This window comes from Grammomys surdaster, unplaced genomic scaffold, assembly GCF_004785775.1.
Source record: "Grammomys surdaster isolate TR1022 unplaced genomic scaffold, NIH_TR_1.0 125801, whole genome shotgun sequence".
NCBI lineage: Eukaryota > Metazoa > Chordata > Mammalia > Rodentia > Muridae > Grammomys > Grammomys surdaster.
The window spans coordinates 3,637,560-3,653,833 of NW_021620632.1; the positions used below are offsets into that span (position 1 = coordinate 3,637,560).

Here is a 16,274-nt window from a genome sequence, read left to right on the forward strand (position 1 = left end):
TTTCTGAATGCCACACACATTCTTATTTACTTTTTTTAAAATTTAGTTTGGCATTATTGTTTTTCTTTCAATGTACAAAGAGAAATTATGCTCTTGTACTTATACAATCACAAAATGGTCCCAGTGAGGTCTTCCTGAATCAGAGATAGAGGCCTACTTGCCCTGTAGGTAGGACTCTCTGAGGGCTAATTCTATCTGAGCCTGTGTTTTTATCATTGTGTTGTCTTTAAGATTGAAGTCCAATGTTTTAAATTACCTTAAATAATTCTGCATAGTTCTTTGAAGTCAACGGGCTCCTTAAGTCCTTAGGGAAACAAGACATCTCTTAAAATGGATGGATAACTGAGGATGAAGCCTGAGATGGCATATGTTTCACTGTCTGTATATTTAATATAACAATATTCAAGAATGTATTAAAGAAGACAAAGATGTATTTGATAGCTTCAGGAAGCATGATAAATCTAATTTTAAGTTTAAAATTTAAAATATGTTGATACAAAAGAATGTAATTAAGCTATTGGGCACGGTGACACACCTTCTATATCTATGGATTCCACTATTGCCACTTGCCCTTTAATCCAAGTGTTCAGAAATCTATAATTAAAGTATTACATCCTACAACCTTAAACAGCACTGAATTTCTGAGCAATCCCTACCATTTCCACACACAAACTGTTACAGCACAATGAGAATGCACTACAAAGGGCTCAGCCAGCCAAAACTCTAAAGCATCCGTCAAAGCATCACGTGATAACATGTGTTAGCCGCGGGCTATATTTAGTCTACTCATCTGACATGGGGAGAAATAGAGAAATGTGCACTATGGGTGCAAGTCGGGTGTCTCAAATTTCAATAAGCAAGTCTCTACTAAGATAAGAAGACATTGCCTGAGATTCCTCTCACTCTGTTAGGGTAGACACAGACTCACAGGACAAACATGTCTCTGAAGGCCTCTCTATGAAGTGGGTGGCAGTTACTGCAGAGACAATTGGTCAGTGTTCAGAGAGTTAGTACCTGTGGAATGCTATGGTTACATAGTAAGTCTCTAGATCACAATCCCTGATGCCAGAGCCCAGGAAGCATCATCGAAGGGAGGTAGAAAAATTGTAAGATAGAGAAGACTGCTGTGAATAGTGTCTGTTCGACCCTTCATGGCCACTGCACTCCATTCATGAATTCAGAACACACACTCAACTATTTGCAGAAGATCAACCCAGTCAATAAACCAGCAGGGATGAGGGAGAGTTGCTGAGGAGTTTTGGTAGGTGATGGGTACTCAAAGGGAGACCCAGTTACTTTTAGGTGAGTGGCTCTTGGTAAGTAGCTCGTGCTCCACTGATGGCCCCACACTTGTGTCTAACAGGCACCCTAAATCTGACTCAATGCGTTGACAGAAACGATATGTGAAATTTGGAGGGAGAGTGTAGGAGGGTAGTACAAATGAGAGGAGGGTGGATATAAAGTATACATGACGTTCTCAAGAATAAAAATGTTATTAAAATATTTATGAACATATATTCATGACATTAGCTTTGTGACCAAATGTGTTTCATAGTTTAACCAAAGCTACAAAATTTCATTCAATCTGTACTTGCTTTAAAAATCACATGAAACATTTTAGAAAAGAGTAGAACCACTTAAATGCAAGACTTGTGGTGGTGTCTCATTAAAAACTGTTGTGAGCATGTTTAACAGCCTGATGCTGCACCTTGCTGCCAGACAGTGAGCAACCTCCCTGTGGGTCATGATTTTACAGGCTTGCCTGAGTGTGCGATAGTAAGTGAAAACACTGTCACCCAGAAACATGATGATTTCACTCACAATAAAAGCCTTAATTCTTCTATAAATGATGGAATAAAATTAGCAGATATGGAACAGTTCCTGAAAACTAAGACAAACCATCAAAAACTAGCACACCTAATAACTACTATCAACTCTTATGCTGGCCATAAAGTCTTTGATAATTGAACAGACATGAAAATCAGACATAATTAAGCATGCACACTGCATTCTTTTGCTTGTAGATCCTAGGTGACATCTGAGGAAACAGCGTCCAATTTATTAACATCTCTATCACAAAAATACAAGGCTGTTTCATAAGGTCCTTTGTTTTGACTGTAGGCTCTGGGGTCTCATATTCTAATGGAAGCTGATTCTCAACTGAGCAATTAGCCTGGTAAAATGTTAATGCATCCACAGAGACTCTAAAGCATCATTATTTAATATGGTGATGTAAAAGCAGGCTGCTGAGCTTTAAACATGCGTGTTTTCCTTGCAACAAAAAATAAGGCAACAATAGCAGCCGGTGTGCTGTGACCCAGGGTGATTCAGAAACCTCTAGTACTGGTCAGCTTTTATATCACTCTGAACCACAAAAGCTATTATTACCTGTATTTGTTTATATCAAGTAAATATTACCCTGAAATTAGGAAAAAATCTAAAATGATTAATAAGGTTTAAGATCAAATTAAGATAATTATTTCTTTGTCAGTGCTGCAGATTCTTAAGGAGGTCTGTTGTTCTAAGTTAACAAGTGTAAAGTTTCACACTGACAAGCTTTCTAGTTGAGAATCAACCTCCTTTAGACTATAGGAGCCCGGAGCCTACAGTCAACACTGATGAGTGTTTGCTGTCCCTGACTCTTACTTGATGCATTCCTTAAGATGCTTCAGTTCTACCACATAACCAAGATATTTTTAACATGTTGAGATGAGAAGTGAATAGAGAATACTTCCCTTAGAAAGAGCCCAAAGGACACTGAAAAAAAAAAAAGCACTTCTCTGAACCAAAGCTTTCTGGGGGTATATACATAGTTATATGTCCATTTTTTGAAGAATTTTTAGCCTTAACAAATATGACAGCTTGTTTTGAGAGAACTGACTCTCTTGACTGTTAGCAAAGCAGATTCTGAGTAAAACGCTTTAAGTTGAATCCCTTTCAGCCCCTGAGAACTCTGATGACTTACGTTAGGGCATTCTCTCTCTTCTAATTCATAAACCTTGGTGGGAACAGCTTCAGTCACTGTTACACCAGAATACTGTAGTGAGGTACTTTTTGGGGATTTTGGTGTTAGGGATCAAACCTAGTACCCCAAAGTTTAAAGCAAGCCTCCTCCTAACTGTGCTCTATCTTCAGTTCCCTAGAGAGTTTTCAATCTTACCACACTGATCCCTAATCCAGACCTATGGAAAACTCTTGCTGAACTAATCTGGAAAGCTGACAAGAAGCAAAAGGATGATGATTTATTTCCTCACTGTGATAAATGGAAGGTCCTGGAAGGGCACGTTTTCATTCCACTCTATCGAAATGAAAGGAATACAGGAAACATAAATGGCAACCCTGTCCCTTTGGAGATGATACTCCTGTATGCTCTGATATGCTCTGTTCACCCAGCCTTCAGTAGTACATTGTCATGTCTACTGCTCTGCACAGGTTTAGTGACAGCAGAGGGAGTTCCTGATTAGTCATATGTCATACTTCCCTTGACCTTTTCTCTGATTCAGGCTGAGAAAAACGCTCATGTAGATGAGAAGGGGATAAAGGACTTTACCCTGATGAAGAGGATCTTCTCTCCCACTCGGTATCGACCTTGAGAGAGCCGCTCCACACAGAACTTGGTTGGGCACTTGCAGGGTGGATCTTCAGAGATTCTTTTTACCTGAAATAGAGGACCACAATCACTGTCTCCAATGAAGTTGCATGTGATTATTCTCCAAGAGCGCAATCATGGCTGAACTGTCAATCATTTAGACTTGTTCTGTATCAGAAATGATATAAGCCTAGGAACTCTGGCTGAAATGTGAAGATCAGGCTCTCAAAGTGTCTTCTGAATCTCTGAGTGTGAAGCTGATGATGATACTGATGAGGAGGGAGAATGAGAGCAGTTGGCATGGTAACAGACAATGAACTAGAGATCCCAAAAGACAGTATGTGTGGGGTCCATAAAGCAAAGATATTAAGAGCTAAGATAAAGCATGCATAGGCAACCACACTGAAAGCTAGGGCAAATAAATGCACATGACAGAATGCTTCTTCAAGACAACCCCACTATACCAATCTATTTAATTTTGAAATACATGAAGAACAAATATCTTTTTGGAAACTTTTTTCTTTTTTGAAACTCTAAGGTTTCCCCCTAAAATTTTACTAACATGTTACTCACAGACTCCTGCACATTTTACCTCATCTTAGGTATCATATATAGTGAAAAACTAAAACATGATTCTGATTAATGTTCCTCTGGAGTTCTCATGAACAGACATCAATACTGTAATCCTAAGAACAGCTTTAGGAAATTCATTTGTTTTCATAATCCAAGAAACTTCTAGAATGTTTTTAAATGAGAAAGCTCTTTGAGACAATCTAGAGTAACCCAAATATCCCATACATTCAACACTGATACTTAATTTAATTAATCTGCTGTCAGCAACTACTATTTTATATAGTAAGATTAATTCAACAAATATGAAAGGGTGGCACTTACAGCTGGCCATTAAGAAACCCAGCCATTGCTGTTTATTTATTTATTTATTTATTTATTCATTTGCTGAGTGTGTACGTGTGTGTATACACAAATACACACACATGTGCTAGAGTACACATATGTGCGTGTATGTGTATATATGTACATGTGTAGGAGGCAACTAGGTGACTGCTTCTATCTTTCTCTGCCTTATTCCTTGAGACTGAGACTCTCACTAAACCTGGAGCTATGAGTGACCAGCAAGCCTCAATGAAGCAAACAGAAGTAACATTATTTTGAAAGTGAAAGAACTAACTTCACAACACTCATGTCTATCAGTGTCTTTCTAATCCTAAATTTTATACTGACACAGTCCTAAGATTCTGGGACTTTACTGTGATGGTAACCTAATAAATTAATATTGATCAACTCCAGCATCACCTTGTTGAGTTTAGTTCCTTAAAGGCTAAGATAATATTTTACCTCATCTGAAATCCTAGACATAAAGCATAGCACCCTAATGGAACAGAGAAGATTTTAAGGCATGGATCCTCCAAGACACAGAAGGACATCAGTGGAACAGAGGAGTCTTGGATCTAGATAGCCTTGGAGACAACTTTCACTGAACAGTAAGGGAACAACTATCATTCAGTTAGCAATCAGGCTGTAGATTTGAAATCTGAGTTTTTGCCATCCTGTCATGGTAAAGCTAAGGCAAGTAACATACATGAAGGGAAATAGTGATGTAATCCCTTACAAAACAGACTTACATTCTGAGCTAGCCATGAGCTCATAGGGCACAGAGTTTGACGGCTCACTGTTTTGTTTTTCTGTGTATACCTCTTCCTACAGACGTTTGTTAATATGTCACAGAAACACATAGCATCCTTACCACTACTGTAAGGGTGGTGGGGAGAAGAAAGAAGATAGCACAAAGGATCTAGAAGACAGGGATGAGGTCTTTGTCACCAAGGAGCCCAGAGAACAACAAAGCTCACAGCCCAAGGCATCATAACTTATTGAGAAAATGCACTACTGAGAAAGGACAACCCTGGGACTGTATGGGAGACAACTCCAACTTGTAGGATCCTCAGAAAAAACATAGAATCTGTTTGCATCAAATAACCATGAGAAGCATTTTCTCAAGTGGCCTGCCCTTTCTTTACTTCATCCTCACTACAAAAAAAAAAAAAATGGACTTGTTTGTTGTTGTTGTTATTGTTTTGTTGTTACTTGTTTGTGTTTTTAAATCAAGGCCTTGTTTTTTTTTTTCATTTGTGTCAAGGACAGAAGCAAAAATAGAAGAGAACAGGCCAGACTAGGGGCAGTGGAAACACATAGTTAACTGTGAATGATGACATTCCTGCTTCTTACATTACCATGAGGTAATTCTGTCTGCCAGGTGCTCTGCTCTTGGCTAGGAACTGAGCCGGATTGGGGCTGAAATGAGATTTCAAGAGGGGTCTAGTTACTCAGAATTATATTATCTCTCATCCCCAGACTGAGGAAGTTGATGAAGAGAAGGGAGACAGGGAGAGCCATTTCTTAGAGCTGCATTTAACACCCTGTAAGAGCAAGCTCAACACAACAGGACGAAAAGAGAACCCTCAGGCCGACCTCTATGCCTATCATGGCAGAATCACTCCACCAGGACTTAGGGAAGAAAGTAATCTGAATGGACACCACTGTGTTTCCTCTGAGAGATCTTGATTAAGGAAGGGGGGCTTTATTGTCTACATAAAAGGTCACCTATTTCCCTGTGGTTCCCCTAAGAATCAGACAAGAAAATGTGAGCAAACAAAGGTGGTTTCAGTCCTAGCTCTTTCTGAAGTCGTCCGCTGGAATATGATCATCTTGGCTCGGCTTCCCTTTCTTTCTCAGTCTTTTCTGCTTGTTTCCTTTGCCTCCTCCTTTCACTCTTCCATACCCTCATCTTTCTTTCCTTTGTGGAGAAACATAGAGTAACTGTGTACAAAATAACTCTGTGCTAACTACACACAGAAACTTAGAGAATCGCCCTTTTTTCTTAAATTCTTCTCTCTCTTTTTTTAGTACATTTATTGGGTTACATTAAGTTCAGATCCAAATGGCTATGTGTACCTGGTATGTGGCATAGTGGTTACAATGCTAGCTATTTCCTTTTTACCTTAGATACATGGGGTCCAATTTAAACCATTAATGGGGTTCAGATTACTTTTCTTTCTGTCCTACTGTCCCCGAAATAAAATACTTCAGTGAAAAACCATTAATGCAAAAAAATTCAATGCAGTTTACAAGGCTGAAGAATGAAGACGACTATAAGAAAGGTCTACGTTCTCATATATTTGGAGAAATTCCAGGTCAATTAGATTTTTGAGGGAGCTCGATACAATTTGCATGATGTTGGCAAGCTTTCTGAATGCCAGACTGAGAAAGTAATATTTTGTAGTTCTTACTTTAACCAAATCTTTCCCCACAGGCATTGTGGTAGTAGTGTTTCTTTAAGAATTCTTTTAGAAATGCTTAAAATCTAAACATTGTACAGGACACAAGAGTTCTAACTGGTAAGAGACAGATGTGTCCACTTTCCGCATTAAATGTGTCCACTAATGCACATTCTTCCATTAAACCAAGAGTTATATTCTCATAAGTGCCCACATAGATTTGGGTTGGAAGAACAGAAAGAACAGACCTTAGAGCCACAGCAACTTGTGAGTCCTGCTGTCCTGGGTCTCTATATTACTGGTTGTTGTTGTAGCTGTTGTTGTAGTTGTTGTTTTGTTTTGTTCTGAATTGGGATATTAATAAAACAGCATCTAATCCCTCTCAGTGTTATGACTGGTTGGTGTTGTTGTTGTAGTAGTTGTTGTTGTTTTCTGAGTTGGAATATTAGTAAAATAGAATCTATTCCCTCTCAAGGTTATTCTACACCTTGGGGTTCTCTTTGTATTTCTCCTCTCCCCAAAGATGAAGAATGGCTAGCCATGAGACAAGCTCCTAAAGATATGGGAGCATTCTTGCTCTTTCTCCCTGGTTCTGGTAAATGGGCTCAAATGGCAGCACCTCTTCCATTTCTAACAACACAGCAGAGTACACAGGGCATATGGTTCAGAAAAAATGATTGAATAAAGAGGACAAAGAAGAGACTTTGTTAGACAGCATATCTCTCAGGGAGCTGGGTAGATGTAGACTTAGTCTTGACAGTAAAAATAAGATTGCACCTTGGGAAGAATGGACATTTAGGTCCCATTCATAACTAGCTTATTGCACACTTAAAAATACTTTGGACAACAATAAGTAAGATGTGACATTTATTTAGAGTGATAAACAGCAAGAAAAAATTCATATGTTGGCTGAGGAATCAGATTAGTGGTAAAATGCTTATAATACATATATGAAAACCTGAATTTGGATCCTTGTTAGCCATGTCAAAAAAACAAAAACAAAAAAACAAACAAACCACAAAAGCAATCACATATCTGTAAACCTGTTCACAGGAGAACCCCTGAAGTTCTCTGGCCAGATAGTTGGCCTAAAACACTGGGTTCCAGGTTTAGTGTAAAATAACAGCAACAGCATAAGGTAAAGAAGTAAACAGAAAAATACCAGAGTAAGCCTCTATCTTCTGTGTGCATGAACATATATGTGCACACCCAAGCACAAGCACCTCCACAGGTGCACATACACACAATCTTTTATGGAGAGTACCACAATGTAAATATTGAAAAAAATAAAATATATTTAAATAAGCATTTAAAAGAAAAGTATATGTTATAAAAGCAAAAAGGAGGAGGGGGGATGGGATGGGGGTTTCTAGGGAGGGGAAATGAGGAAAGGGGATGGCATCTGAAACGTAAATAAATAAAATATCCAAAAAAAGAAAAGTATAATGAAGCCTGTTGAGGAACTAACAACAGTTACCTCAACATGAAAGAGGTAGTTCAAAGGACTAAAGAGTTGTAAAACGCACTGGGTTAGAACAAGGAAGACTATGAGGTATCAGTGGGGCAGGGCTTCAGGTGGATCCAAGAGGATCCTATTGATTCTGTCTCCAGCTTGCATTGTCTTAAAACATGCTGCCTTTGAGGACTGCCTCTACAGAGGATTTTCAAGACTCTAGTGATGAAACAAAGCTATGGTAATAATAGGCCTGGACCTCATAGTAAGAGCTGTGAGGTTCTCCTGACCAAGTAATTAGGAAGCAAATATAACACTGGGTTGATATTCATCAGGCACTGTAATATGGGGGGAAAGAGTGTAAGTACATGTAACAGCTGAGAGGAGGAGAAAGAATGGGTGTGGCCCTGTGGAACACATGATTTTTGATAAATAAGCCAAAACCATGCAATGGAAAATTGAAAGCATCTTCAGCAAATGGTGCAGGACAACTAAATGTCTACATGTAGAAGAAAGAAAATAGATCCAACTTTATCATCCTGCATGAAACTCAAGTCTAAGTGGATCAAGGACCTCAGCATAAAACCTCAGCATATTTAGATATACTAAATCTCATAGGAGAGAAAATAGGAAATACCCTTGAATGCATTGGTACAAGACACAATTTCCTGAGCAGAACAACAATGGCTGAGGCGCTAAGACCAACAATTGATAAATCGAACCTAATGAAACTGTAAACCTTCTGTAAGGCAAAAGACACTGTCAATAGGACATATCTGCAGCCTATAGATTAGACAAAGATCTTCACCAACCCTATATCTGACAGACAGCTAATTTCCAAAATTGACAAAGAACTCAAGAAGTTAGACACCAACAACCCAAATAACCCAATTAAAAATGGGATACAGAATTAAACAGATAATTTTCAATAGAGGAATTGCCAATAGCCTAGAAGCACTTAAAGAAATGTTCAAAGTTCTTAGTCATCAGGGAAATGCAAATCAAAACATCTCTGAGGTTCCATCTTACACCCACCAAAACAGCAAAGATTAAAAATTCAAGAGACAGCACATACTGGTGAGAATGTAGAGGAAGGGAAACACTTCTTCATTGCTGGTGGGAGTGTAAACTTGTACAACCACCTTGGAAATCAATTTGACTCTTTCTCAGAAAACTAGGAATACTTCTACCTCGAGACACTGGTATATACTTCTGGATATACACCCAAAAGATATCCCAATATATCACAGGGACACTTGCTCAACTATGTTCATAGCAGCTTTATTTGTAATAGCCAGAATTAGAAAAAATATAGTTGTCCCACAACTGAAGAATGGATTTTAAAAAATGTGAAACATCTACACAATGGAATATTATTCAGCTATTAAAAACTCAGACATCACAAATTTTACATGGAAATGATAGATATTGAGAATATCATCCTGAGTGAGGTAACTCAGTCCCAAAAGGATATGCATGGTATGTACTCTCTTATAAGTGGATTATTAGCCATAAAATACAGGTACCAGGCTATACTTCATAAGCCAAAAGAAGATAAACAAGAAGAAAGGCCCAAATGAGGAAGCTTGGATCTCACTTAGAACAGGGGATTAAATAGTCATAGGAGGCAGATTGAACAAGGGTACTCGGAGGGAGGGAGACGAGGAGGATAATGGGGGGGTTCACAATCAGGTATGGGCACAGTCAGGAGAGATGGCTAAATGGCCATGAAAATGAACGGAAATCTGCAACCAACCCAGGCAAGGATGTTGAGGGGTGAACATCCCCAGGAGGAAACAGGGACCTGGGATAAGGGAGGCCCCAAGAATCAATGGGGGTGACCTTAGCTGTGACTCACTACACTGGGGATATGGAACCTGAAGAGGCCACATCCTGTACCCAGGCAGAAACCCCAGTGAAGGGATAGAGACATAAACCCACCCACAAAATTTTTAACCCCAAATGTATCCTGTTTACAAGAAACGTAGGCATGGGGGATGGAACAGAAACTGAGGGAATGGCCAACCAATAACTGGTCTAACTTGAGAGACATCCCATGGGCAAGCAGCAATCCCTAACACTATCAATGATACTCTGTTATGCTTGCAGACAGGAGCATGCTGTCCTCTAAGAGGCTCCACCCAGTAGCTGACTCAGACAAATAGACACCCACAGCCAAACAGTAGATAGAGCTCAGAGACTCTTATAGGAGAATAGGAGGAAGGATTTGGGGCCCCAAAGGGGGTTAGGAACTCCACGGTAAGACCAACAGAGTCAACTAACCTGGATATTTGGGGCTCTCAGAGTCTGAACCACAAACCAAAGAACATAAATAGGCTGGACCTCGGCCTCCCCAATCATATAAAGCAGATGTGCAGCTTGATCTTCATGTGGGTCCTGACCAACTGGATTGATGGCTCTCCCAAAATCTGCTGCCTGCATGTGGGATATGTTCTTGGAGTTGGGTTGCCTTGCCTGGCTTCAATGGGGAGGAAGCACCTAGCATCACAGAGACTTGAAGTGCCAAGGTAGGGGGATACCCAGGGGAACCCTACCCATTCAGAGAAGAAGGGGATGTCGGGTGGAGGAAGGATTGTGGAGGGGTAACCTGGAGGGGGGCAGTGAGTGGGATGTAAGGTGAGTAAGCAAAAAAACCTAAAATTAAAAAAAAGAATGAGTGTGGCAGCACAGAGAAGAGGGAGGAGAAGGAGGAGAGGGGAGGGGAAGGAAGAGGGGGTGGGGAGGAGAAAGAGGAGAAGGAGGAGGAGGAGGAGGAAGAGGAGGAGGTTGAGGAGGAAGAGGCAGAAGAGGAGGAGGAAGAGGAGGAGGAAGAGGAGGAGGAGGAGAGAAGAGGAGAAGGAGAGAAAGGCAGAAGGGGGAAAAGGGGGAAAATCGAGAAGAGAGAAATGTGGAAGGAAAAAGAGGAAAAAGGGGGAAGGGGAAAGGGGCAAAGGGGGGGAGGAGAAGAAGGAGAAGGAAGAGGAGAAGGAGGAGGAGCAAACTCATGCTAAGTCTAAAGAAAAAGCATAAAACATCATGGAAAAATTACTCTCAACATGTTAACAGCATGTTTTTGTTATTATACCACATCATCTAATTATTGTACAAAGTTAAAAAATAAAGAATTATGAGAAACAAGGCACATGATCAGTCCGAAAAGGATTCCAAGAACACCTTCCTGTGGTAGGAAAGCTCTCTGACTATTTGCACATTCGGAGTGGTGTGAGTGGCTACCAGAAACAAACTGGATTCAAATGTATTGCAGGGATACCTTGGTGGGCCACGCTCAAGTATACTACCTTTGTGGGAACTCATAGTTGCTTAGGAACTTGTTAACTTTCTCCTTTTAAAAATTTGTCATGTGAAGAAAAGCAAAAGATGGGAACATGTCTTTCAGCACAGGAAAGCACCCATCAGTCCACTCTACCACTCTTCCTCAGCTCAGACATTAGAGAGGGATCCTGCAGTTCTGGCAGCCCTGCATCCTAACAACTAAAAGCATCAAGGTTCCTACGAGCCTTCCAAGGACTTTGCTTTCTCTGGCAAGACGATACTTCAGTCTCATACCTCTAGCACTGTGATGTCCCATAAGCTTACAGGCAATTATAACTCATAAAGGCAAACTTCGTATAAACCATACCAAGACATGTTTTTTTCTTGTTTGTTAATGTCTTCATGCATTTAAGACATGAGCATGATAGCACATGGAAATATTTTTGAGACATACCCCTATCATAAGCAAGGATTGTTTACTATAACCCAGAACCTACTTATTCCTATAAAGATGATGTCACTGCAGTGTGTTCTAATCACCAAAGCCTGTGCCTAGAGGTCTGCAGAGTAGACAGACCCTAGAGTTAGATAAACACCTGCTGGAACCTAAGCTCCTCTCCTCCTAGAGTCAGGAAATTTCCAATTTCCACTCCCCCTGCAAGCAATCTTCCTTTCATATATAAGAGCTGTCAAAAACATAATAATAAAAGCCAACTTGGCCAATACCAGGCAATCAATACAGTCACCTTTTCTGCTATATGGGTTGTTCCCTTCCTCAACAATCCTCAAGATTCTAGCCATGAAAGGAGCTATCAGGAACTAATAAGAATGAGGATTAAATATTTTTGAAAATATTTTTAAGGAGTCGACTCATTTCCTAGATTTTCAGATCCTGTTCAATGGAATTACATGACACTTTAGTTTAAATCACTGGTTCAGTTTTGAGTTTCCAGATGAGCTATAGGAGCACAAATTGTCTCACTGGTGTTAAAATGAATCCAGAGGATCTGAAATGCATGCACTCAAGTCAAAATGATCCAAGAGGGCAGGGGAGGTTTTATATTTGGAAGACTTGTAAATTTCACTCACTGCATCATCCAGTAGGTTTCCAGTACTCTTCTTTCCTGAAGACTTTGATGAAGGAGAAGGTGAAGGAGATGGGGCAGAAAGTGTCTCTTCTTGTTCAATTTCTTTTTCCAGCTTTATCAGACCAGGAGGCTCCACACCATACCTTTCAAAAACATCAGACAGTTATGCATGCACATGTACACAGTATAACAATGCAACAGCTGTACAGCATTCTGGTTTGTGAGTGCCAAGAATTACTGCCTTTTTAAAATGGCATAGACTCTGTGACTCTGAAATGGAACTTCGTGAATTAATATCCTCGAAGCAAGGTAAAATACATGTAGCTGCAGTGTATGTGTAAGGGCACATGCATGGAGGTATATGATTTAAACATACTCAATTTTACATGTAACTGTCTCAGCGACATGAACACCAAAGGGAATTTATCTTAAACATTTTTCTGTATCAGAATTGATAATATCAATGCTATAATGAGAGCCTGATTTAGAATATAAACTTGGTAATGACAAAGATTAAAACAGAGGGCCAGTTTCAAAATTAAAACAGCAGAATCCGAGAATTAAAAAAAAAGGGGGTAGTAACTGATTCTACAGAAAAGAATTTCACTGGGAAGCTGTTTATTTCCTATACAGAGAGAGCATTGCACGTGGTTGCACAATATTACAAGCCCTTAGGAACAGGACAATGAATGCACAGCTAAGAGAGTACACGATAGTCTCTGTTATCATTGTATCTCCCACAATCACGTTTTCCTTAATTAAAATCTAAAGAAAGATCTACTAAGTTTTATAGGTCTGTATCAGCTTTGCTTAGTGGGAGGAAGCAAAGATAATTCTGAAACTTGACAGCCATGAGGCATTTAGGAAATCGTCTAGGCATATGCTTTCATTAACAAACAGATGAATGTCTGCAGAAGACTGAGATGGGATAGACTCTCCAATAAGGACTTGCTCTTGTCAGCTTGCCTATTCTTTCTGATCAGGTGATTATTATAAAGGAGAGATAACACTACTTGGTGATTAAAAGGTTGTTTTGAACCAAGTGTGGTGGTGCACACCTGTGATCCCAACACTCAGGAGGCAGAAGCAAGATATTAACTTTGTGATCAGTCTAGACTAGTTGGAGGAACCCTCTCTCCAGACGAAACAAGAGAAACAAACCAGGAGTTATTGAATAGCATACAATATAGACAGTCCATGAGCAGAAAATAAGAGCTGACACCATGCTCATAACTCTTAGTTGAGCACTGTGTCAATTCAACAGCCAATGTCAAACCTGCCTATGTGCTCCAGTGGTGGCTTGCTACTTTCACAGATGTCACTGTATACAAGTGCAGGGCAAAGTTTCTAGGGAGGCAGGTTTTCTACTAGTGATGCTTGATCCTGACAGAGGGGGCTCAGTTGGTTCAGTTTCTGTCCTCTTGGCTCATTGCCCACACTTCTCTCTGACATGAAAGGACATGGATAAGTTGATGTGGCTTCACTAGTTCACTCCGTTTCCTCTAGGGAGAAATCTCCTCCTCCATGGGCCCCAGGCCATTTCCTCCTTGCTGATGGCCTTATTCTAGAGTTCAGTCATAGACACTCAAAAAATCTGTTAACTTGGGCCTTTTAAGTCATAAAAGAAATACTGTGATTCTTTTTTCTTTTATTTCTTTTTCTCCCTTCAGAATCTGGAGAGTAGAGAAGGGTTCTGTGCATCTGTGCATCAGACGCCTTTTGAGAGCAAAAAAGCTTATGTAAGAATTAAGTACAGTTTACAATGCCACACCAGCCTCTAATCTATTTAGTAACTTTTGTTCCATAGTAAACAAACAGTTGCTATAAAGATTTGGTTACCAGATTTTGTATTTCTACCTTTTTGTATTTATAAACCAATTAATACAACATTATAAGACATATGGTATACTATGGATTCTATCCTATCACCAGAATTGATTCACAACAACGTCAGATTTCCAAACAGGCCAGAAAGTCTTTGGAAGGCAACCGTCTAAGCTGTTAGACTTCTGTGGATTCTTAGCTCCATTAAGGTATAAATCTTGCCTGCCTTGAATGTTCTCAAGAGAATAATATAAACCTGGTTAAGTCTGAGGAATCTGAGACACTGTGATCATCCCAAATTCACATTAGTTGTAAGTAAAAACATATTTTAAAATGTAAATAGATTAGAAAATATTTTATATTCACCCATAGGTGGACGATGGCCACCTCCCAAGAACAAGGGACATATACTTTGCCTTAAAAGAATAAAATAGCAAAAATGCTATTAAAACAGCAAAAGGCTCATCTCATGTCCAACACAAAACAGACAGGCAAGCTCTGATGAATTTAGAACAGAAACACACATGGAAAATGTTTCCCTGGAGATTCTTCTTTACCTGAGAGAGCTGAAAATCAGTTGTGCCACTGACTCAGAAAGTCAGTACCAAGCCCACAATCCGATGCTTAATTTGGCTTTTGAATTCTTCAAGCTGTTCAGGGTAGAGTTGGGCAGTAGCAGAATGCAGATGAATATGATTTGTTGGCTTCCTGTCCTTTTTTGGGCTATCAGCAGGCTATCATGACCCACCCCAAGGCTGGAGGCTTGCACCTACAAGCCAACTTAGTTGTCAAATGCATTTGTTCTTCAAAAGGCAACCTCGGCTTGGTATCAGTAACTTTTATACCTCTTCACATGCCCATTCTTTCTATAATGTTTTTACAAATTAATGTTTTTTAGAATAGGGTGATAGAATTTGGGGAGAAGGGAGGTTTTTTTCTAAGCCTCATTAAAGGATCTAACCAGAGTCATCAAGGAAGTTGAATTCACTGAAGCTAAGTCCTGATTCCTGCAGGGTGGATATGGTCTAAATCCTCAGAGGCTGAACACTTACTTTCATCTCACTAAAAAGTAATACAGTCAAGGTTTGGCAACTGTACAGGGATGGCTCTCTCATTTTGCTGGCACAGGATGCAGTGTTTGGGATTAAGCTAACTGGAAGGAATACACCCCAAACTCATTCCTGACCTAGAAAATCTATTCAAACTATTTAGTAGTCTGTACATTCCAACAGGAAACATCTGTGTTCCATTGTAGTAGGGTCGGGGGACAAATTTTATAGACTAATGAAACTTCATTTTTGTAAGGCACGTAACAGATGGTTTATAGATTCTTACCAGATAATTTTGCCCCATTTTTCCTATTTTAAGACAATGTAAACTTAGATGTATATGTGGAAAATGCCCCAGCCATGGGAAAGGATGCATAAACTCCCAGCAGTCCTTACAGGTCCTCCAAGTGAATCCATTACTGATCTTAACACATGATCACTTTTCTTTTAAGTAACATTTCATTAGACCATGACTGAAATAGAAGATTAAAGAAAATGTCCTCAAAATATTTCCTTTGAATGGTCATTAACTTGTTCTGGATCAAGAGAACTGCAAAACCCAAAGTCATGAGATGATGCGGTGTGCCACTGACACCCAAATTACCATTTCAGAAGCTTTCATTTTTATCATGAAGATAACCTTAATCTTGCAGTCAGAAAAGATGTTGAAATACTAGTTATTTACTTTTTCATTTTGCATAA

General features: G+C 39.6%; 1 protein-coding gene across 4 annotated transcripts in view; it reads right to left on the reverse strand.

The window, feature by feature from the left end:
* Positions 1–16,274, reverse strand: part of Gas2 (growth arrest specific 2) — a 133,421-nt gene that overhangs the window by 39,212 nt on the left and 77,935 nt on the right. For all 4 annotated transcript variants that reach the window (XM_028789233.1, XM_028789235.1, XM_028789236.1 and 1 more), the window contains 2 exons: positions 12,701–12,842; positions 3,551–3,658 (listed from right to left, as the gene is read on the reverse strand). In XM_028789233.1, coding sequence (XP_028645066.1) covers positions 3,551–3,658; positions 12,701–12,842 — 250 coding nt within the window. The remainder of the gene's footprint in view (positions 1–3,550; positions 3,659–12,700; positions 12,843–16,274) is intronic.